This window comes from Chenopodium quinoa, unplaced genomic scaffold (assembly GCF_001683475.1).
Source record: "Chenopodium quinoa cultivar QQ74 unplaced genomic scaffold, ASM168347v1, whole genome shotgun sequence".
Classification (NCBI taxonomy): domain Eukaryota; kingdom Viridiplantae; phylum Streptophyta; class Magnoliopsida; order Caryophyllales; family Amaranthaceae; genus Chenopodium; species Chenopodium quinoa.
Window position 1 is genome coordinate 169,330 of NW_018744693.1, and position 21,863 is coordinate 191,192.

A 21,863-nucleotide genomic window follows, 5' to 3' on the forward strand; every position below is an offset into this window, starting at 1 on the left:
TGGAGGTGCGGGGAATCGAACCCCGTGCCTCTCGCATGCGAAGCGAGCGCTCTACCATATGAGCTACACCCCCGTGTTGTTAAATATTGTTTGCAACAAAATTAGTCAATCAGACGTTTACAAGGTAATCAACTATTGCCATATTCAAATACTAACCGTAAGTAATAAGGCAAATACCCTTTTTTTTTTTTTTTTTTTTTTGAAAAATAAGGCAAATACTTTATACTCCATATAAAGTACGTAGAAAATGACCCGACTAAAATACCCGATATGATAATAGTTACTTCGGTAGATTATAATATTAATTAGTTATTTTGATATCATTTAACTCTAATTAAAAACATTACAACATGATTCAATTATTGGCGATTTACTTCTAATAACAATCCTAAGTGAATCACAACTAAGGTTAATATTTTTTAATAATCTATCCAGGCCAACTATGCTATGTGATTGCCTCTAATGCTCCTAATCGGTCAACACCAAGTTAAGACCTGTTATAATAACATGTTATAATGACACGTATCAACACGGAATTGGTCAAAAAAAAATTTAAAAAAAAAAAAAAAAAAAAAAAAACTTAAAAACAAAATTTCTAGGAGCTACCTTCCTTACCGCAAAATCCCAACCCCATCCCTAACCTCGCCCAAAAACCGGCTAGCCAACCTCATTAACCATCGAAATCGATCGGCCGACCCTCTACCATCCCAACTAACTTACCCTCAATCCCTAAAACCACCCATCCAACCACCTCGATCCCAAAAAGCCACCAACCGGTGTTGGGTTATGCTCGACAATCCCAATCGACCTACCCTCGACGGTTGGGTTATGCTCGCATTTGGATGGAATCAGATGCTCTCAAATTTATTCATGCAGTGAGTAAAGATGATGGTGGTTTTAGGGGTGCCTGGTTTCAATTCGATGGGCGGGTTGGTGGTTTAATGTTTGGGGTCGGGGTTGATGGATGCATGGGTGGGTTAGGGCTGATTGATTTTGGTGGTTAAGAGGGATGGCCGGCCAGTTTTCGGCGAGTTTAGGTGTGGGGTTAGGGTTTCACTGTGGGGAAGGTGGCTGGGAATTTAGGGGTTTTGTTAAAGTTTTTTTTTTTTTACCAATCATGTGTTGACACATGGCAATTAAAAAAAAAATCCTTCAGCAGGTTACCGGTCATTGAGACAATTGGAGGGAAACACATAGCATAGTTGGATAAAAAAAATATTTGGATTTATACTTGGATACACGTTAGCTTTAAAATATAATTGGTAATTGTACCCTATAATTTTGTTATTAAAAGTTTGGAATCGATGCTTTAATCATTATAGATATTTTACCAAAAAACTATATAAATATTGGATCAGTATCCTACTTTTCAAATTGGCTATCAAATAGATTTAGGTCTTGTTCTTTTGAGCTGTTGTGGTCTGCTTTACTTTGCTGAAATTTAATTTGTTCTGCTGAGTATAAATAAAGTTGTTTTGCTCTGCTCACACTTTCTCTACTCTGTTATGCTTTGAAAGCTGATCAAAAGGTAAAAGCCTTTAATAATTTGGGTTTTTGGGAGAATTTTGCTATTGGAGAATTGTTGAAATTCGACATCGACATATAGCAAGAAATCCTAGCAGTTAGCAAAGTCCACAGACTGTAATATTGATTAGTTTCCTAATTAATTAGCAAAATTCCTGTTTTGGGCAAATTTGAGGACGACAATTTGAATGTTGGTTATACTTTAATAGTGTCGGAAATTGTGTAATTGACGTTTGTAGAGAAATTGTTAAAAGACACTTCAAGGTCAACATAATTCAAGGAACAACATTGTGCCTTACATTTGTAGGGTCAGATTTAGAGAAATTACAATTGATACACATTTGTTGTAACTGTTGAAAAGTCTTCCCTAATTTCATACGGAATACAGAGTAAAGACTATCAATATTTCAACAGTTGTCTAATTAATTAATTTGATAACCATAATTATTTTGAATAACCATTCAATTTTATTTGTCCATTTGTCTATATATTTGCACCATGCATTATAAAACAAAATAAAGCCTAGAATTATGTGATCAAAGACTAGCCAGTAGCCAGTCATAAGTCATACATTTACATTTGGATAGCTTGAACTTCTAAATGAAATGTAATGATAGAGAATAATTAACAAATGATCGCGGTAATAAAACAAAAAAAACAAATAATGAATTTTTTTTGGGTTAAAAGTTATAAACTTTTACCAGTTGGGACTTAAGGATTTTTTATTTAACCTAAAATTAAAAAAAATGTGTGTGAATAGTATTAAAATTTCAAATTAATATTGCGATTTGATAATCAATGCTAGCTTGTCCAAGTAGCCTTCTTGATGAATACTCCGTAGCTTTTCTAGCTATATATACTCACATAATTTTCTTTCATAATCATAAATTTTTCGAGTAGCTCTACACATATATTATTATATAATTTCAATCGTAAAATCGTCAAATGGAGAAACATTTGTTAATGCTATTGGTTTTATTAATAGTACCATATTATAATCTTATTTTGGTACGAGGATCAGAATTTAAACTGTCACAAGCTGAAAAACTAGCCATTAAAAGGCGACTCAAACTCATCAACAAACCAGCAATTAAAAGTTTTGTGGTGAGTACCATCCTCAACTTGCATCTAATTAATTTGTGTAAATATTAATTTTATTAAATCATGAAATCAAAGCTAAATTTGTGAAGTTATCTTTTTTTTTTTTCATTTGTTTTGACACAATTTGTGAAGTTATCTAACTCCATTTATTTTGTTTGTTTAATTAATTAGACTCAACATGGTGATGTTTTGGACTGTGTGGAGGTTCATAAGCAACTTGCATTTGATCATCCTTTGCTAAAGAATCACTCTATACAGGTTTTGACTGTTTTCCTCTATTGTTATTATTATCACGGGTTATTACTAATATATATATTTTTTTTTTTTGCGATTTATCAATAAAATTTGTTATGAAAAAAACTCTAATAATAAAAATGAACAATTTTTCGATTAAATGGCAAATGAAACCTAATTTCAAGATTCCAAAGCAGAAAAAATTAAATGATAATTCATCTTCAATATTGAGTGTTTCTCAACTTCTACCAAAGAACATGAGATGTCCAAAAGGAACGGTGCTCGTTAAAAGGATACAAGAGAAAGATCTTATGATGGAGATTTCCTCAAAGATATATGACACCAAGTTTTCAACTTCAAATTCCTCCAAATTTGGTCACCCTAATGATGTTCAACAAGTCAATGAGGTGATTGATCTTTACCAATTTCAAAGTTTTCTTGTTTATAATTACGGCTCATCTGGTATTGTGTATTAAAGACAATTTATGAACAAATACACATATTTTCAATGAGTTTTCCCTGCAATAATTGTTGCAAAGTTATTACATGCAATATCAAATTATGTCATAATTTTGCAACAATTGCAAGGAAAACTCATTGAAAATACTCCCTCTATCCATTTATTAACGGCATATTTCTACCATTTATTACTCACATAATAAAGAGAAGTAGACATCTGATTAAGGGACGGAAGGAGTATGTGTTTTAATGCAGTCTCTTATTTATTACATGCAATAATGCCCTTAATTATTACAAAGAAAATTCATTGAAATTAAATATGTGTATTTGTTCATAAATGAAATTATTACAAGCAATAATATTGAATTATCTAAATTTCCTTATTAAGTTATAATATTGAAATTTGTTACTACCTCCGTCCCCGAAAGAACGACCCATTTGGCCTAATTTTATTCCCAAAAAGAATGACCCATTTGCATTAAAATCCCCACCAATTTGCAATAATATTTGTGTAAAACAAAACCTTTTGCATGCACCCGGTTTACAATAATTTTATTGTACATCGAACATTTTACGAAAAGTGACCCTTTTTTCTTATAAAAGTGACCTTTTTTTTTTTTTACAAAAGTGACCCATATTTTTACAAAAGTGACCCTTTTTTCACAAAAGTGGCCCCTTTTTTTTTTTTTTTTTACAAAAGTGACTTTTTTTTTTTTTTTTAATAAAAGTGACCTATATTTTCACAAAAGTTACCTTTTTTTACACACAAGTGACCCTTTTTTTTTTTACAAAAGTGACCTTTTTTTTTTCCAAAAAACAGAGTATCAAAATAAAAAAGTTATCCTTTTCTTCTACAATTAGCAAGTATTTTCCTCCATTTTCTCTCTCCTTTAATGGCAAAATCAATTATAATCTGCCCCTACCACCTTCTTCCCAACAATACAATTCAATACAATTATCCTCCATCATAGGAGTATTCACTTTCCTCAAAATTCAACCATTTTTCTTCTACAATTAGCAACTACAGTACTTCTCCCTCTACTTTCCTCCATTTCTCTCTCCTTCAATCCTTCAATGGCGAAATCGATGAAGCATGAGAACAACAACAACTTAACCCTTTCGACCTCCTCAGCGAAGAACTCCTCTTCATAATCCTCGATCATCTCTCCATTGACGACCACCTCGCTGTTAAATCATTTTCTCTCTCTTTAAAATTATTTTTCTCGGTGATGAAGTTGCCCAGCTCAGCCCGATTTACACTAATTTAGTGTAAATCGGGTGTTATTAAGAGTTTGTGTGTGTAAAATTAGCTTCCCCATATAAAATTTTGTTTCTCTATGTACTTTTATTACTTTCTCTTTCTACTTAATTACAAATCGCATGTACATTTATCTTTCCGATTACTTTTTTTTATTTAACATTCTTAATACCCGCGAAATAAACCTAAATGGGTCGTTCTTTCGGAGACGGAGTAATAAATTATTACAAGTACATGCAATTATGCAATACTATGACTGCATAACAACCCATTTGGCATGCAGTCATATTTTAATGCCCTTAATTTATGACTGCATGCCAAATGAGACGTTATGCCTTGTTTCGAGCAGCACTAATAGGCTAGTACTGTTTTTTTTTTTTTTTTTTTTTTTTTTTATAAAATTTTAAATACACTTGATTCGCATTAATTTACTGCGAACCACTAATATTATTAGAAATACTATGTGGTAGTTCATGTGCCTACACGACCCAAGACCCATTATCATGCCTAACAGCGGCCCTGTTCTCTTCACCTTAATTTTGCTGAACTAAAATTATTTTTACTGAACTAAAATTATTTTTGCTGAACTTAAATTATTTTTGCTGAACTTAAATTATTTTTACTGAACTTAAATTAATTTTACTGAACTGAAATTATTTATGCTGAACTGAAATTATTTTTACTGATTTTCTATTATATTTCTTCTTTAAGAAAACTGAATTTTATTGAACTGAACTTATTTTTACTGAACTGAAATTATTTTTAATGAACTGAAATTAATTTTACTGAACTGAACTTCTTTTTACTTAACTGAAATTATTTTTACTTAATATTATTTTTTTAAGGTGAATATAACAGGGCCTAATACTACGGAGTAACAATAAGTTTATTTAATCAACCAAATTGTAATGCTTTGTAGGTTGCGAGTATAGGGGTATCTACTCCAAACACAGGAGCAGCGGGGAAAATAAACATATGGTACCTAAATGATGTGAAACCAGACCAACTTAGTGATGCTACTTTCTATGTTAGAAGCGGCGATGGTTTTAATGTTAACGCTATAGTAGCAGGATGGGCGGTAAGTACTACTCCCTCTGTTCCATTAAATTATCGTTTTTCCTCATTAACTTACATCTCTAGAAATGAAATTTTTACAGGTAAATCCATATCTAAATCTCAACTCTCCCACACTATACACATATTGGACGGTAAGATATTTGAGCTATACATACATCAATAACGTGTTCTTCATATCATCTTTAATTTTATACATCAATAACAACAGATTATATTGTATTAGATTAATTACACAAGTAATTGATAACACGACTTTTATGATTATATTGTATTAGATTAATTACACAAGTAATTGATAACACGACTATTATGATTATAAATTCAGATAGATAGCGGGAAGAGCACGGGTTGTAACAATGCTCTATGTCCAGGTTTTGTACAAACTAGTCAAAGAGTCACCCTTGGCCAAGCTTTAAGTCCGGTATCAACAAGATTAGGTCACCAATATTTCTTAGATCTTTCGATACAACAGGTAACTATTCGCGTATTAATTATCCCAATTTTTGATTAACTTAAAATTGTGTCACTTACATGTTACATGTTAGTATGTTACATGTAACGTACGACTTTATATGTTTATAATTTCTTACTATCGATGTACTTAGGACGTAAAAACGAAGAATTGGTTTCTCCTAAACGGAGAAGAAACCGTTGGATATTGGCCGAAGGAGTTGTTTACAAGCCTAGCCAACGGAGCAACAGAAGCAGGGTGGGGAGGAGAAATTAAAAGCCCGATCACGGAGCCGACTCCGGCCATGGGTAGCGGTCGTTTCTCTAAGGAAAATTTTTCAGTTGCATGCCTTATGAAGTGGCTAGAGTTAAGAGCACCACAAGGTTTTCCTGATGAAAAAGCTATTGAATATTACATGACTAGGCCAGGATGTTACGATATTTGGCATGGAACATCTCCTGGTACAAATGATAATCATGATAGGGATGATGATGATGAATCTTCAAATTGGAAGAATTTTATTTATTTTGGTGGACCTGCTGGTTGCAAGTACTGAATACAAAATAATAATGTATGCATGATTAAAATTTAGTTTCCTTCTTTGATTAGAGTGGTGCAAATGATAATAATAAAACTAAGAATGTTGGTGATTGCCAATTTTTTTAATTATGCAATGTACTTGATTATCAGTGACGGATCTAAGAATTGAGTCTCGTGAAGTCGTGAGATTGGATAATCTAATTATCATTAACAATAAAAAAAATTCAGAAAATTAATCCAGCCGCACCAGAAACGCACTGTTCACAATTAATACCAATTTTGAAAAGATATTTAGCCTTAATAAATAAATTTTTATTTATTTATTATTTTTTATATATAAAAAAACGAGTCTTATATGAGTGCAGATGACCACACCATATGACCATTTATAAAAGAGCAAAGTAACATTTATTATAGTACACTAGTACAGTGACCAAGTAACCCATGTAATTATAATGCCGGCTAAGTAATAACCTTATAACACTGAAGAGTAATCCCTGTAACCAAGGTTACGTTGTCAGGATCGAGATCCCACATTAAATCGGTATGGAAGGTAAGATCAAATCGGTAAAATCGGATCGTGAAATCGTAAGATCCTAAGAAATTGATGATAAAAGGAGTAATAAAAGGTTGCTACATAACTAGATACACAATTTTTAAGCCATGAAAATTTTAAAATTTATAGTTTAAGTAGTTGGATAAAAAATTTCTTGGCTTAGAGAAAAGTTTGATTACTTTAGGATCATTTTAATAAGTAAAATGTAGGATCGTACGACGACCCTGACCGATCCTACATGATTCTGACCAATCCTATCGGATCTAGCTTGACTGATCCTGTACAATCCAATAATAACTGAAGTGAAAAAATAGGATCGCCCGATCCTACCAGATCTTTTACGATCCTACCCCGATCCTGTATGATCCTACCTGATCCTGCACACAATCCTACACAATCCTGTATGATAGAGTATATAACATATTCCTGGACCTCAACCATCGGCTTAAGCTTTTGGTTGAGATGGTCCTTCAACCATAAGTGATTCTACATCGATCCTGCTTGCTATGTGATTCTGCATTTGATCCAAATTGTTTATTGGCTAAAATTATATCATAGGATCGCACGATGCGGATCGCGATTCTAACAACAATGCCTATAACAACACTCACCGAATAATCACTATAACACTGGAATATTAACTTATGATGACTGGCACATGATGTGGCTTGCCACATGTAAAAATTATTTTTATTATTTCCCCATATGGACAACCACAGTACATATAAAAATCATTTTCTTTTCCTAGTGTTTATTGTAGCTTTGTGTTTTTTCTTTTTGTTTTAAAACGGTTATTTCCTTTAACATTAAACAAATTTATTTATTTATTTATTATTTCATAAAAAAAAAAATTATTTTCTATACATATACAGTATATATATATACAGGATAGGAGACAGTGTTACGATAGTTTTAATATATGTTCTGATACAATAACGAGGATCCAAATTATCATGGAAGGAAGTCTGTTGATCATCTTAGTTTTGTTAGTGACGAATTCGATACAAGGATTAGAAGCAACAACTTCACAAGATGAAAAATCGATGGTTAAAAATCAACTCCATCTCATCAACAAGCCATCAATTAAAAGCTTCATGGTATGTTATATAATTATTCAAAGAATAAATATGCTAAATTATTGTAGCATGCATTTATTAGGATTATATTATTGCGAGGAATAATAACTCATGAGATTTAATTTTGAATTTATTTTACTTCTTTGAATATGACTTTGATTGTTTTTTTTGGCGTTTAATTTTGTTATTGACTAGACCAAGCATGGTGACATTGTGGATTGTGTGGACATTAACAAACAATTTGCATTTGACCATCCGTTACTTCAAAATCACTCAATACAGGTTTGTTTACTTTTTGCAATTTACTTTGACTACCATTATTGGAGCATTAAAGCCGTGTTTTTTTCACTTGATTATTGACAAAATTTTATTGATTGATTATTTATGTATAATCTATTAAAATTAATTTTTTTATTGATTGAAACTATTTTTTTTTTGTTGATCTAATGGAATTTTTCGTTACGTGCTAATTAAAATAGATTTTTTTAGCTATATGTAATATTAAGATCGATGAGTTGAAGAAATTGAACAAACATGGCCGAATAATTGCTCATTTCTCAATTTTACCTATAGATGAAACCAAATTTTATGGTCTCTGAACAAACAACATCAACTCGTCGTTCTTCAACGACATTAACGCCTTCACAAGTTCTACCGAAACATATGAGATGTCCACGAGGAAGTGTTCCTATTAGAAGGATCCAAGAGGAAGATCTTGCAATGCAGAAATTCTCACCATTGTTCGGAATGAAATTTTCGACTACCAATTTCACCAAGTCTGTCTCCCTTAACGCTAATGATTTGCTTCCTGGACACCAAGTAAGTGAAATCATGTCATAATGTTTTTATTAATGTTAACACCCTAAAATTGCATTGAAACATAGTACAAGTAATACTCATTGTTTTTTACATTCAAAACTGTTAAAACTAATTCAACCGTTACTAAATATAATGCTATTAACAATGCAATTATACAATGTTAATTAGTAACGGGAAAAAGTATGTAACATGTTTATATAAAAAGATGCTTATTATAAAGATATACTGTTGTTGAGAATGTCATATACTTGTACAAAGATAAAACAATTTAATTGGACATTTCATATCTTATTTTTTAATCCTTTCTTGATCTTGTTTTTTTGGCAGATTGCAACTCTTGTAGTAGCCACCAAAAACTTAGGAGCAAATGGAGTAATTAACGTGTGGAATCCTGAGGTTACACAGGATCAACTAACAGTTGCTTCGGTTTTTGTTGCTAGTGATGATGTTTCCGGTGTTAACGGTGTATCAGCCGGCTGGGTGGTAAATATATATATACTCCTTACTTGTTTGGTCAATCACTTTTAATATCTCACGATAAGTTATTGTAATTTCGTCTCACTTCAAGAGTTTTTATGGTTTTTTTTCCCTAATCTTTGTCTCAACTTAAACATTTCAGGTGAATCCTAGTGTATTTGGCCAAAATAATACTCGGTTTTATGCGTACTGGACCGTAAGTATTCCAATCGAGGGTACCCCAATTTCTCGTGGTGAGAAACAAATTTTGTTTCTCACATGACATTTTCGTAAATAAATCAACAAATTTATTCAAATGTGGAGCCCACAATAATGAAAAAGTTGTTGATTTATTCACGAAAATGCCCCCATGAGAAACAAATTTCGTTTCTCATCATGAGAAACAGGGATTTTTCCATTCCGATTTCCGATAACTAACAATGATGTTTTTTTCAAACTAAGTATCGTAATTTGTTCACTGATTTCAAATTTTGTAGAAAGACTCCGGAAAGAACACAGGTTGTTACGACGGACTATGTCCAGGATTTGTACAAGTTAGTCAAAAGGTTACTCCTGGCCTAGCTCTACAGCCGGTATCAACTTACCAAGGTGAACAACGTTTTATCAATATTTCCATCAAACAGGTAATTTAATTTTAATTGTCATATGATACATTGTAATTTAACACTAAAACTATCTTTAATAATTTCCAAGTATGAGTACTGGTTAAAAAATAATAGAATCAAATGTGACCTATTATTTGGAAAATAACAATCGTATCATTATTGACACGTACAGGAACTAAAAACAAAGAATTGGTGGCTATTTTTCGGGGATGAAGGAGTAGGATATTGGCCGAAGGAGCTATTTGGCACCCTAGGGGACGGGGCAACAAGAGCAGGTTGGGGAGGAGAGATTTATACCTCGCCGAAGGAGGCGGCTCCGGGGATGGGAAGTGGCCATTTCCCAGAGGAAGGACCTAACAAGGCTTGTGTAATATATGGACTAAGCTTGGTTGGTACGGAGAAACCTCCTGCAGAAGAAGACCTCAAAATGGGTGTAAGTAAGCCTGATTGTTATAAGGTGAAATATGGTGGAGATTCTGGTGGTCAATTTGGACATTTTATGCTCTTTGGTGGACCACCAAATTGTAAAAGTATAACTTAATTTGAACCTTTGAAGTATGAAATTAGTACTTTTTTTTTTGGGTGGCAAAGTTAAACAAGGTTTAATGACGTTTTTGGAGAATATATAAAATTAGTGTGTGATCCGAATTTTGTCTCCAGTTAAAATATTGAAGTTTCATGTGACAACTACATGTCTACATGGTCTATTGATGATTTAATTACCCATTGGATTTAATTACAAACTTAAGCTTTATTTGATTGAGTTTGGGTCTAAATAAAGATAAATTGATAATTGGAAGTAAATGAATGGAATTTGAAATGGATTCAATTCGGTAAAATTAATTTCAGTTCAGTGAAAATAATTATAGTTCAGATAAAATCAGTAAGGTCTCGTTCACTTTACCTTATTTATAGTGAATTGAAATTATTTTTACTGAATTGAAATTATTTTTAATATTAATTTTACTGAATTAAATTTTTTTTTTTTACTGAATTTCTATTATATTCCTTCTTCTAAGTTACTGATTTTTACTGAACTGAAATTATTTTTATTGAATATTATTTTTTTTAGGAGAAGTGAACAGAGTCTAAGTTATGTTTTACGGAGTAACAATTTTCTAGCTAGATAGATTAAAATGTTTTTTACACAATTTCCAATGCAATTTCATTTAAGGAGTACCAAAAACTTTACCTTCTACTCCCTCCGTCCCAAAAGGAACGGCCCATTTGGGTTGATTACGCGGGTATTAAGGAAGTTAAGTAAAAAGAAGTAAAAGTATATTGGAAAGATAAATTTACATGGGGTTTGTAAAAAAATAGAGAGAGAAAGTAATAAAATAACATGGAAAATGAAATTTTTATATGGGGAAACTAATTTTGCACAAATATTGTAAATTGGTGGTGTTTTAATGCAAATGGGTCATTCTTTTTGGGACAAAATTTTGGCCAAATGGGTCGTTCTTTTTGGGACGGAGGGAGTAACAAAGGAGTTTTTATTTACAAAAATATTTACTTCGTACCTACTTCCAACATAAATATTCTTATTCCCCATCAAAAAAAAAAAAAAAACACATAAATATTTTTATTTCCCTGCCTTTTTTTTTTGAAGCAAAACTTATTTCCCTGCCTTAATAATCCATTAATATTGTTTTTTTAAAAAAAAAATTTAAAAAATTGCATTAATATTTAATATGGAGTACTTGTTACGCTATTTGTCAGTGAATTACGGAGTATTATTTATTACTTTTTACTATTTTATTTTCCTTAACAATGACGTAAAATTGCCAAAACGTAATAATCTTTCATGAATATATAGGGAGTACCAGTTCATCATAAAGGAAAAAAATCTTAATAAAAGGAACAAATTATGTCAGTCAAATACATATGGCAACAAATCAATATACTTCCTAATAAAGTTTACAAAGCATTTAAGAAGGATACATAAAAATTCTAAAATAATGAGCTGGCTTACATATAATATCATTTTTTTTACCATAGAAGATGGCCATAATATATATCATCGTCACCATATGTTATATGAAACCAGATATTGCTCATAAAATTAAAAACAAAGTCAAATTCAATTCATTGATTTTTGACTTTGTTATTTTAGTTGTTACTTTGATACTCCCATGGAGAAAACTCAACTGATTTTGTTGGTTGTGGTACTATTAGCCATGAATTTGGTACAATATTTAGAAGCAACATTATTTGAAGATGAGAAATTTATGGTAAAAAAACGACTTGAGCTTATCAACAGGCCAGTCATTAGAAGTTTCCGGGTATGTAAATTGTAAACCTCAAATCCTAAATTACATACATTCTCTAATTGTGTTTTTATTTAAAGTTCATAAAAATCCTCAATACGTGTTTCTCCTCTATTTAGGGTTGACGTAACCTTCTAATTAATAAATTTAAACTTTCGATGTTATTGTCTACACTTGAGAGGTTTGGAGAAAATCATGAAAATTAGTGGGTAATTCTTTAAAATTAGATGAATTAACGAGCAAATTAAATATTAATGAATGATTTTTAGAATTTGAATGCAAAAGAAAAAACAAATATTTGTGCAATTTGTCTTATAATGGATGGTAAAACACGTGATGTAAAATAAAGATTTTTAATTTGCAGTCTCTAGCTAGGTACACTCAATTTACAAAAGAGCAATTATTTATAATGAGTAACATTTAACAACAAAACCAAAGATGGTTGTGAGTTGTGTCGAGTCAATCTCACATGGCTTGGACTTGGCTAGGGTCTAACCCATGAATGAATCCACTTAGTTATTTTAGTGTGATTTTTCATGTTAGACTATGCCTTGTTGCATTTCTCAACAGAGAAAAAAGAAAGTGGCCTAGGCCCGACTTGGCTTAACACATGGTAGGGATGTCAGTTGGGCGGATCAAGCAGGAGACCCCCCATAGCTCCATTCCCCGCCTTAATGGGGTTCAAATGGGTCTTAGCTTAGCGGGTGGTGAGGCGGGGATGAGGATAAAAACCATACCCGTCATGGGTGATGGGGTAGCCGAAGGGGTGGATTTTAGGTTGTACCTGTCTGACTCAACCCACTTCAACCCCGCCCCATACCCACCTTTATGAAAAAATTTATGTAAAATAAAAATAATAAATATAATACTTTGTAGTACATTTATATTATAAAACAAAAAGGTGTGTAATATTAACAAAGATATATATATATATATATTTTTTATTATAATTTATAGTAATTATGTAGGATTGTGTATTTGGGAGACGGGGATTAGACGGATCTTGAGTGGGAATTAGGTGGGGGGTGGAACAGGAATGGTTTTGGATTTTGGTTGAATTTTGAATTCGTTACGGGGATGGGGATGAGAATGGGGATGAAATATTAGATGGAATTGGGAATAGGAAGACCAACATCCGCCCTACCCGCCTTATTGACATCTCTAAACACACACAATACATAACATGATTTCTTCATGTTTTATCATGTCATGTCATAACTCATAAGCCACCTCGGGCGTATACCTCAGGCCATACGCCCATACATATTACATATCCAACTTCAATATAAATGCATAATATTGTCAATTTAACGAGGATTGAGTGCAATTGTGCAATACATGTGTTAAATTCGCAGCAAGAACTAAGTAGCAGAATAGAACTAAGTAAAACAGTAGAACATGACATCTTGATTTTCTGCCATCACTGCTGCATCCGTAGAAGTTCAGCTCAGGACCTAGAACTAAGCTTCTTATTAATGGAGGAAAAAGGTTCTTACAAAATAAGAAAGAAGAAGAAAAACTAGAGAAAGGAAAATTACAGAGAGAATTTAAGAGAGTTGAAAATGAATGAATGAATAGCAGTACAAGTTGCATAGCTATTTATAGCTAGCATTTATTAAAATAAGCTGAGGTGGAAAACTTGTAACAAACTTTTGTTACCCTTCCAACTGCATTCTGACGTGGCAAAAGTTGTTGTAACAACTTTGACTTTTTGCTGACTTAGAGCATTACTCAACACCCCCCTCAAACTAGGCAGGGACTGTGTCATGCCTAGTTTGGATAGCAGATCCTTAAACTGAGCAGAAGGAAGCACTTTAGTCAGAACATCAGCAAGTTGAGAAGAGGTGGGAAGGTATGTAAGTTGAATCAAACCTTCTAAGATCTTTTCCCTGGTAAAATGGCAATCTATATCAATATGTTTAGTCCTCTCATGGAAGACTGGGTTCTTAGCAATGTGAATTGCTAACTGGTTGTCACAATGCAGAACCACGGGAAGTAAATTTGACACCCCAAGTTCTGTGAGTAATCTCACCATCCATGTCACTTCAGCAGATGCACTTTCCATAGCCCTATACTCAGATTCTGAAGAAGACTTTGACACAGTGGGTTGTTTCTTGGATTTCCAGCTGATGGGTGACTGTCCAAGTTGAAGCACATAACCAGTAACTGACCTTCTTGAATCAGGGCAAGCAGCCCAATTAGAATCAGAGAAAGCTTGAAGTTTAATTTGATCACCAGCTCTGAGTAATATCCCTTGGCCAGCTGTAGCAGAAACATAATTCAGAGTATGATGCAAAGCTGAGAGGTGTGAAGTTCTTAGTTTCTGCATGAATTGACTCAGAGTCTGAACAGTGTATGACAAATCTGGTCTTGTATTTGTCAAGAAATTTAACTTGCCAACCAGGCTTCTGTATAAGGAGGGATCAGAAAGAAGGGTGCCTTCAGATGCTTGAAGCTTCAGATTCACTGGCAGAGGAGTGACAATAGGCTTGAACTCATACAGACCACATTCTGTAAGTAGCTCCTTTGTAAACTTTTTCTGTGAGAGAACAATACCATCTTCCTGATATCCAACTTCTATGCCCAAAAAATAGTTGAGTTTTCCCAAATCCTTGATACTAAAAGTATCATGTAAGTGCTGCTTAAGATTTTGAATAGTTGACTGATCATTGCCAGTCAATATAATATCATCAACATATATTGCAGCTATTGTGATTTTGCAATCAATCTTCTTCATAAACAAGGAAGCATCACTTTTGCACTGAACAAACCCTTGCTTTTGCAGTTCTTCATGTAATTTGGCGAACCATTGCCTTGATGCCTGTTTTAGACCATAAAGGGACTTTGTAAGCCTGCATACTTTCCCATCAACAACATCTAATCCCTCAGGTATTCTCATATAAACCTCCTCATGCAGATCACCATGGAGGAAGGCATTATTCACATCCAACTGAAACAAACTCCAACCCCTGCAAGCTGCTAAGGCAATGACTGCTCTAACTGTTTCCATTTTAACAACAGGAGAGAAAGTCTCTTCATAATCTACACCATATTTCTGTGTATAACCCTTTGCCACTAATCTAGCCTTGTATCTTTCAATTGTGCCATTTTCTCTCAGTTTGATTTTGTAAACCCACTTGCACCCAATTGGCTTTTTGTTAGGAGGAAGATCCACTAGCTCCCAAGTGTTATTAACCATAAGAGCATCCAACTCTTTTTGCATAGCAGACACCCAGTTAGGATCAGATTTTGCTTAACTGTAGGACTTGGGTTCTGTCAAGGCAGAACATGTAGCAACAAAAGCCTTGTGACCCTTAGATACCTTGTTAAATTTAACAAGGTTGCACCAGTGGGCAGTAGTAACCTTTTTTACAGCAGTATGACATAAGTAGCCACCCATCCAGTGTGGTGGTTTTCTTGGTCTGGGAGGTAAGGATTCTATTTGGTGTACTGGTTGGTCTGACAGAATAGTTGTAATATCTTGGATAGTATTAGGAGGTAAAGAAGAAGAGGTATTGAAAGATTCTGAAAGGTTATTGGAAGAAGTATCTGGTGAAGTAGATGTAGGAGAAGTATCTGGTGTTGAAATAGGGTTGGGAATAGGAATTGGATTGGGAACAGGACAAGGATCAGGATATGCTTCAATGAAAGGATCAGTGAATATATGTGAACTATTTTGTGTGGGAACAAAAAACTGAAAAGGTTGTTCAGTGGTAGAAAATGAAATATGGAAAGGAAAATGCTGCTCATGAAAAACAACATCTCTACTTATAGTGACAAAATTATCAAACAGATGCAAAAATTTATATCCTTTTTGTGTTGGACTATAGCCAATGAAGACACAAGGATCAGCTCTGGGGTCAAACTTCGACCTGTTTACCTTTGAAGTTGAAGTATAACATAAGCAACCAAAGGTTCTAATGTGATCCAAGTTAGGTGGTTTATTGAACAAGATTTGATAAGGAGAAATATGATGAAGAACAGGCAAGGGCATCCTATTTATTAAGTGTGCTGCACACAAAACACACTCTCCCTAATATTTCTCAGGCAATTTGGACTGAAAATAGAGAGCCCTGGCAGTCTCAAGAAGGTGTCTATGTTTTCTCTCTACCACTCCATTTTGTTGTGGTGTTCCACTACAACTGGTCTGATGTTCAATACCCTTTTTATTATATAAAACCAGAATTTTTCCTTCACAGAGTTCCTTTGCATTGTCTGTCCTTATACATTTCACTGAACAGTCAAATTGTTTTTCAGCAAAGATAACAAAATTTTCTAAAATTTCAACAACATCAGACTTTAATTTGATCAAATACACCCAAGTATGTCTGCTGAAATCATCTACTATGGTAAAAAACATAGTATTTCCATTATAAGACTTGTGTTTGTAAGGCCCCCAAATGTCAACATGAATCATTTAGAAGGGCTTTTCAGTCTTTATTACACTAGTAGGAAAAGGTAACCTACATTGTTTGGCCTTAGGACATATCTGACAAATATTTTCTGGTATGCCCTTTTGGCTTACAAGAGGAATTACATGCTTTATTTGACCAAAAGGCATATGACCTAGTCTTAGATGCCACAACTTGACACTATCATCTATTTGGTTAGAAGAAATAGAACTAGCAGCTGCAGTGGCTAGGTGTTGTTCTGTCTGAGGATGCAAACCAAGATTTGACTGACTATGTTCCACAGCATAGTAAAGACCAGACTTCAACTTACCAAGAACAATCTCCTTTTTCAAAACTTGATCCTGTATAATGCATTTATCAGATGTAAAAATGACATTACTCTTCATATCCTTAGACAGTTTGTGAACAGAAATCAAGTTGAATTGGAAGTCAGGGACATATAGAACATCTCTTAGCAAGATAGTTGGACTAAGCTTGACAGTTCCTATATGAGTTATTTGAACTTCAGTACCATCAGGTATAGTTATTGTATTTTCATCACTATCTAGGATTGTATATGGATCAAACAGTTTCAAATCATGGCATATGTGGTCTGTAGCACCACTATCAATAATCCAGCCTAGATTAGAGTGAGAAAAGAGGCAGAGTTTACCTACAAAGTAGGCACTGTTTGTGTTTTTCTCCTCTGAATAAGAGTTGTTCTGAGACTGACTCTTAGCATCTGTGCTTTGTTCTTCCATTGCACTCATGATCCTTGCATACTCTTCTCTGGTGAAAGATGTTGTGACAATGTCTTCTTGCATATTCATGTCATCCATAGCCTCTTCACCTTGAGCCATATTAGCAATTTTTCTCTGTGGATTATGCTTAAAATCTGGTGGAAAACCATTGAGCTTGAAGCACCTGTCAACTGTGTGACCTGACAGTTTGCAATGCGTGCAAAACAGATTAAGATTTCTCTTGAAACCAATGTTCTGTCTCCCGGTATGAGAACCTTGTCCAGATTTTCCACTATTATAATAATTTCCCTTGTTATTGCCCTGGTTGTAAGAACCATATCCACCATTATGAGAATTACCAAACCTGGAGTGATTATCATAGTATCTTCTCCTATCTGCTCCAAAAGCCACTATTTCATGAGAGCTTGTTAAATCACTGAGTTGTTTATGCTTCTGTTCTTGCGGGAGCATCCTATAGGCCACAGTCATTTGAGGAAGAGGATGCATCATTAAGATGTTGCTTCTGATTTGCTGATACCCATTGTAGGGAATAATTTCAAGCCTTTAAAATCCCACTAGCTTGAACCCCACTGTGATCATACACTAAAGTACGGTGGCGTCCAAAAGGGAAGAAGATAGAGCAAAAGAGTCGCCAACAAGTTTTTAAGGAACTTGTAAACCGTTCACGAGGTGAAGGTTACACCCCTTAACGATCCAAGAGATCGTCAACTCAATAAGGTCATGAACCAAATAAGAGTTCGGGCATGATGGTACAAATCCAACCTAAAAGAGATTGAACCTGCCCTAATAATAGGCCTCTACTTTATTCTGCTCGTATACATGTGCGCTTTCTGATTAACATGCAATCAATAGGTTAAACCTAAACATGTTTATCTATGTTGGTTGAATTTAATGCACAAATAAATCTATTATTGGCGATCACTTGAATTATAATCACAATTAACCCTAACAAGATTATTAATTATCTTATTAAGCGTGATTACAAGTACAAATTCCCTTTAAACATGCATAAAAGGTGATCAAGCAATAAAGAATAAGCATCAAGCAACATAATAAATAATCATTATGAAAATAAATTATAATTGAAATAATCATGATAATAATCATACAAGAAAATAATCATCCTATTAATAATAATTGAAATAATTATCATAAATAAAATAATCATCAAAATAATAATATTCATAATCATTATAACAATTATAATCATAATCATATTCATGTTAATATTAAAGCATAATAAAAATAGCAAAATCCTAGGCATGATACTAACAAGATTAATAACAAACCCTAGCATGTCACTAAGCAATAAAAATCAAATCTTTAACCCTAACATGATACTAACAATCATAAATATTAGGAAGAATAGTAGGCATCATAGCAATCATATTTAATATTAAAGTTACCCTAGACATGATACTAGGAAGGTCAAAACGCCCTAACATAACATTAGGAATCATAATAACAACCTAAGCATGATTTCTACATCATAATATCAATTAAACCATTAAAGTACTTACTTGGATGTCTCGTACCTCTTTCTAATAACAAAATACACACGTTAGTAACTTCAAGGAAAATAATAATCAAAGCAATTAAATTAAATAATTGAAAGAGAGATTTGGGACCAAACCCTCAGAAATTAAAACCTTTCACGTCTAGGGCGAAGGCAACTTCGAATATGGATAAGTGTATCAAGATCTAATGAATGCGGAATTTTGTATTTGAAAGAAAGAATTTAAGAAAAGAATAAATAAAAGAGATGAATGAAAGAGATGAATATTGGTGAATGATTTGTGAATGAGGAGAGTTGATGAATGAAGAAGAGAATTCATGATTCTTGGTGATGAATGGTTGATGCTTGTTGATGAATGAAAACGGAGTTTTAAATACGATATTTATAGAGAAAATCATCCAAAAAAGATAATTTATCAAAACAGAGTCTGAAGTCCACAAAACCACCTTGGCGCCAGCCCTGGCTAATTGGCGCCAACCCTGGCTAATTGGCGCCAGGACCAGTGGCTAGCGCCTGGCGCCAATCCTGGTTCCAGGCGCCAAGGCTTGGGGTTGGACGCCAAACTGATTTTCAACGCGTTTTCGAAAATCTGATAAATTTCCCGTACTGGAAGATAAAATAATATAATTTCAATCGAAAATGCTATTTGATCTTGACTAAAACTCTGAAGAGTCCTAATTGAATTAGGAATGATAAGAACCTGCTGGAATGTTCTATAAGAATAAAACCATTCATAATTGCATTAGGAATGATAAATTATATTAGGCCCTCCCCTAGATCATTAGGCCGTACTTAAAGCTCAAACCGGGCCCAGTTTAGTAAATTGGCCATAAATTCCTCAATATTCATCGGAATTGGGCTTATAATATATCGTTGGAAAGGTCTTTGCAAGCCCCATCCAACTACACCACTATTGGACCCATATCATAGACCAACAAAACTTGATTGGCTGTTTTCTTAAAATAAAGTTTTCAAAAAACAGGGAGAAGAGAAAAGAAATAAAAACTTTCCGCAACACTAGACCTTTCCACACTTTCGTTTCATTCGATTATGATTCGACGTGAAAGGTACTCATCACGGGTTTGGTTTTGGGGAGACACAAATGGGTGCTTACAGAAGCCCCCACTTTGACTGAGTTTGGAGAAACCAAGTTTCGAAAACGAAAGTCAAAGTAACGATAGGGACGGAGAATGATTCAGAACGTTCTGCAATCCTAAATCAATCTTGTAACGCCGATACCTGCAAAACTAGCATTAGTTAAATAGATAGAAGAGTTAAAAAACGCGTATCTTGCACCGTCGAGCACACGTCTCTGAAAGTAACCGATCTGCTGCTGTACTGTTGTTTTGATGACCTCCTGCAAGCTAGAGAATGCCATCCCGCTTGAAAACCGCTACGCCTTGTAACTGCTTCCAAATTAGAAGATTGCTTCGCCTGAAACTATCCTCCTCCGCTTTGATAATATTCCACGTCCAAGGGAATACCATCGAAGATTGCTTCTCTTGAAACAATCCTCAGCTGTTTGTGACAACTTTCCACAATCTAGGGAACGCCACCTTGCTTTTTCGATATTCACTCGTCTCTGAACAAAGAGATTCTTTTTGATATGACTCTAATTCCGCTGTGATAGTCTTCGAAAATATCACTGCTTTTAATCCTTAATACTGCCATGCCAGTACGTCGGCGCTTTGCTGCTTGTGAACCAATATGTCGGTGCTTTTGCTGTGATGAAAATCCTCTTTTCTTTGGGAATAGTTGCCAACACAACTCTTGTATGATGTATGACAATCCAATTTAGGGAAAGTTGTCAATGCCACGTAACAATCCATCCTTGGAAATGTTGTCACGATGAAGCGACAATCCGTACCTCGGAAAATTTGCCAAAATCCAATTTTTGGGAAAAGTTGCCAATGCTTCGTAACAATCTTTCATAAGAACTTTGCTACGATCGACAATCCACATCTTGGAATATAACTCTTGAAAGAAATCCATCTTGGAAATTTGCCAACGCTATGCGACAATCCTTTTGGGAAAATATTGCCACTATTGACAATCCGCGTCTTGGAACATTTGCAAAAAAGAGTCGACCAACAATCCACTTCGGGAAAATTTGCCACTTACTGAAATGAATGACAATCCACTTTGAGGAACTTTCGCCAATATTTATGATGAATAGAAACCTACAACAATCCTTTGGGAAATTTTGCTATAGGGAACTGAGTGTATGACAATCCAATTTCGGAAAACTTGCCAGTGATGACAATCCGAACTTGGAAAAAATTTCCAAACAAAGAAGGAGCATGACAATCCACGCTTGGAAACTTTGCCAAAGATGACAATCCAATCTTGGAAAAATTGTTGTTAAAGAAGATGCACGACAATCCATTTTTGAAAATATTGTCAGTTGGGGATGACAATCCAATTTTTGGAAAACTTTGTCGTTTAATAAGAATGCGCGACAATCCATATTTGGAAATATTGTCGTTTAAGTGCTTGCTTTTGAACCGATTGTAATGAGCCAGTGTTTTATTAGGCGCTTAAGCTAAGTGAGACGATCTTTCATCAGGTCGATCACTTATTGCAATTGTAATCAAACTAACTACTTAATCATGTCAAATTGCTTATAGGGGCTAACTGGCATACCAAGGAACCCGAAATTGCTGTATGAAGTTAAAATCACCTTTCTGAGAGGTTTCGAGCTCTGTCGTTGCTGAAATATTTCTGGCGTCAGGCGCTGGAGTAGGGTCTTCC

General features: G+C 34.0%; 2 protein-coding genes and 1 non-coding gene across 3 annotated transcripts; 2 read left to right on the forward strand and 1 right to left on the reverse strand.

The window, feature by feature from the left end:
- TRNAA-CGC lies at positions 1–73 on the reverse strand. Its single transcript has one exon. It is a non-coding gene; the product is annotated as a tRNA-Ala (tRNA).
- Positions 74–8,153: 8,080 nt separating this feature from the next.
- Positions 8,154–10,952, forward strand: LOC110702262. Its single transcript, XM_021879968.1, has 7 exons — positions 8,154–8,297; positions 8,472–8,612; positions 8,850–9,095; positions 9,423–9,578; positions 9,715–9,768; positions 10,049–10,195; positions 10,350–10,952. The coding sequence occupies exons 1-7, from the start codon at positions 8,154–8,156 to the stop codon at positions 10,716–10,718; spliced, it is 1,257 nt and encodes a 418-aa protein (XP_021735660.1). The 3' UTR covers positions 10,719–10,952.
- On the forward strand, positions 8,696–9,808 carry LOC110702368. Its single transcript, XM_021880072.1, has 2 exons — positions 8,696–9,095; positions 9,423–9,808. The coding sequence occupies exons 1-2, from the start codon at positions 8,850–8,852 to the stop codon at positions 9,621–9,623; spliced, it is 447 nt and encodes a 148-aa protein (XP_021735764.1). The 5' UTR covers positions 8,696–8,849; the 3' UTR covers positions 9,624–9,808.
- Positions 10,953–21,863: the final 10,911 nt, after the last annotated feature.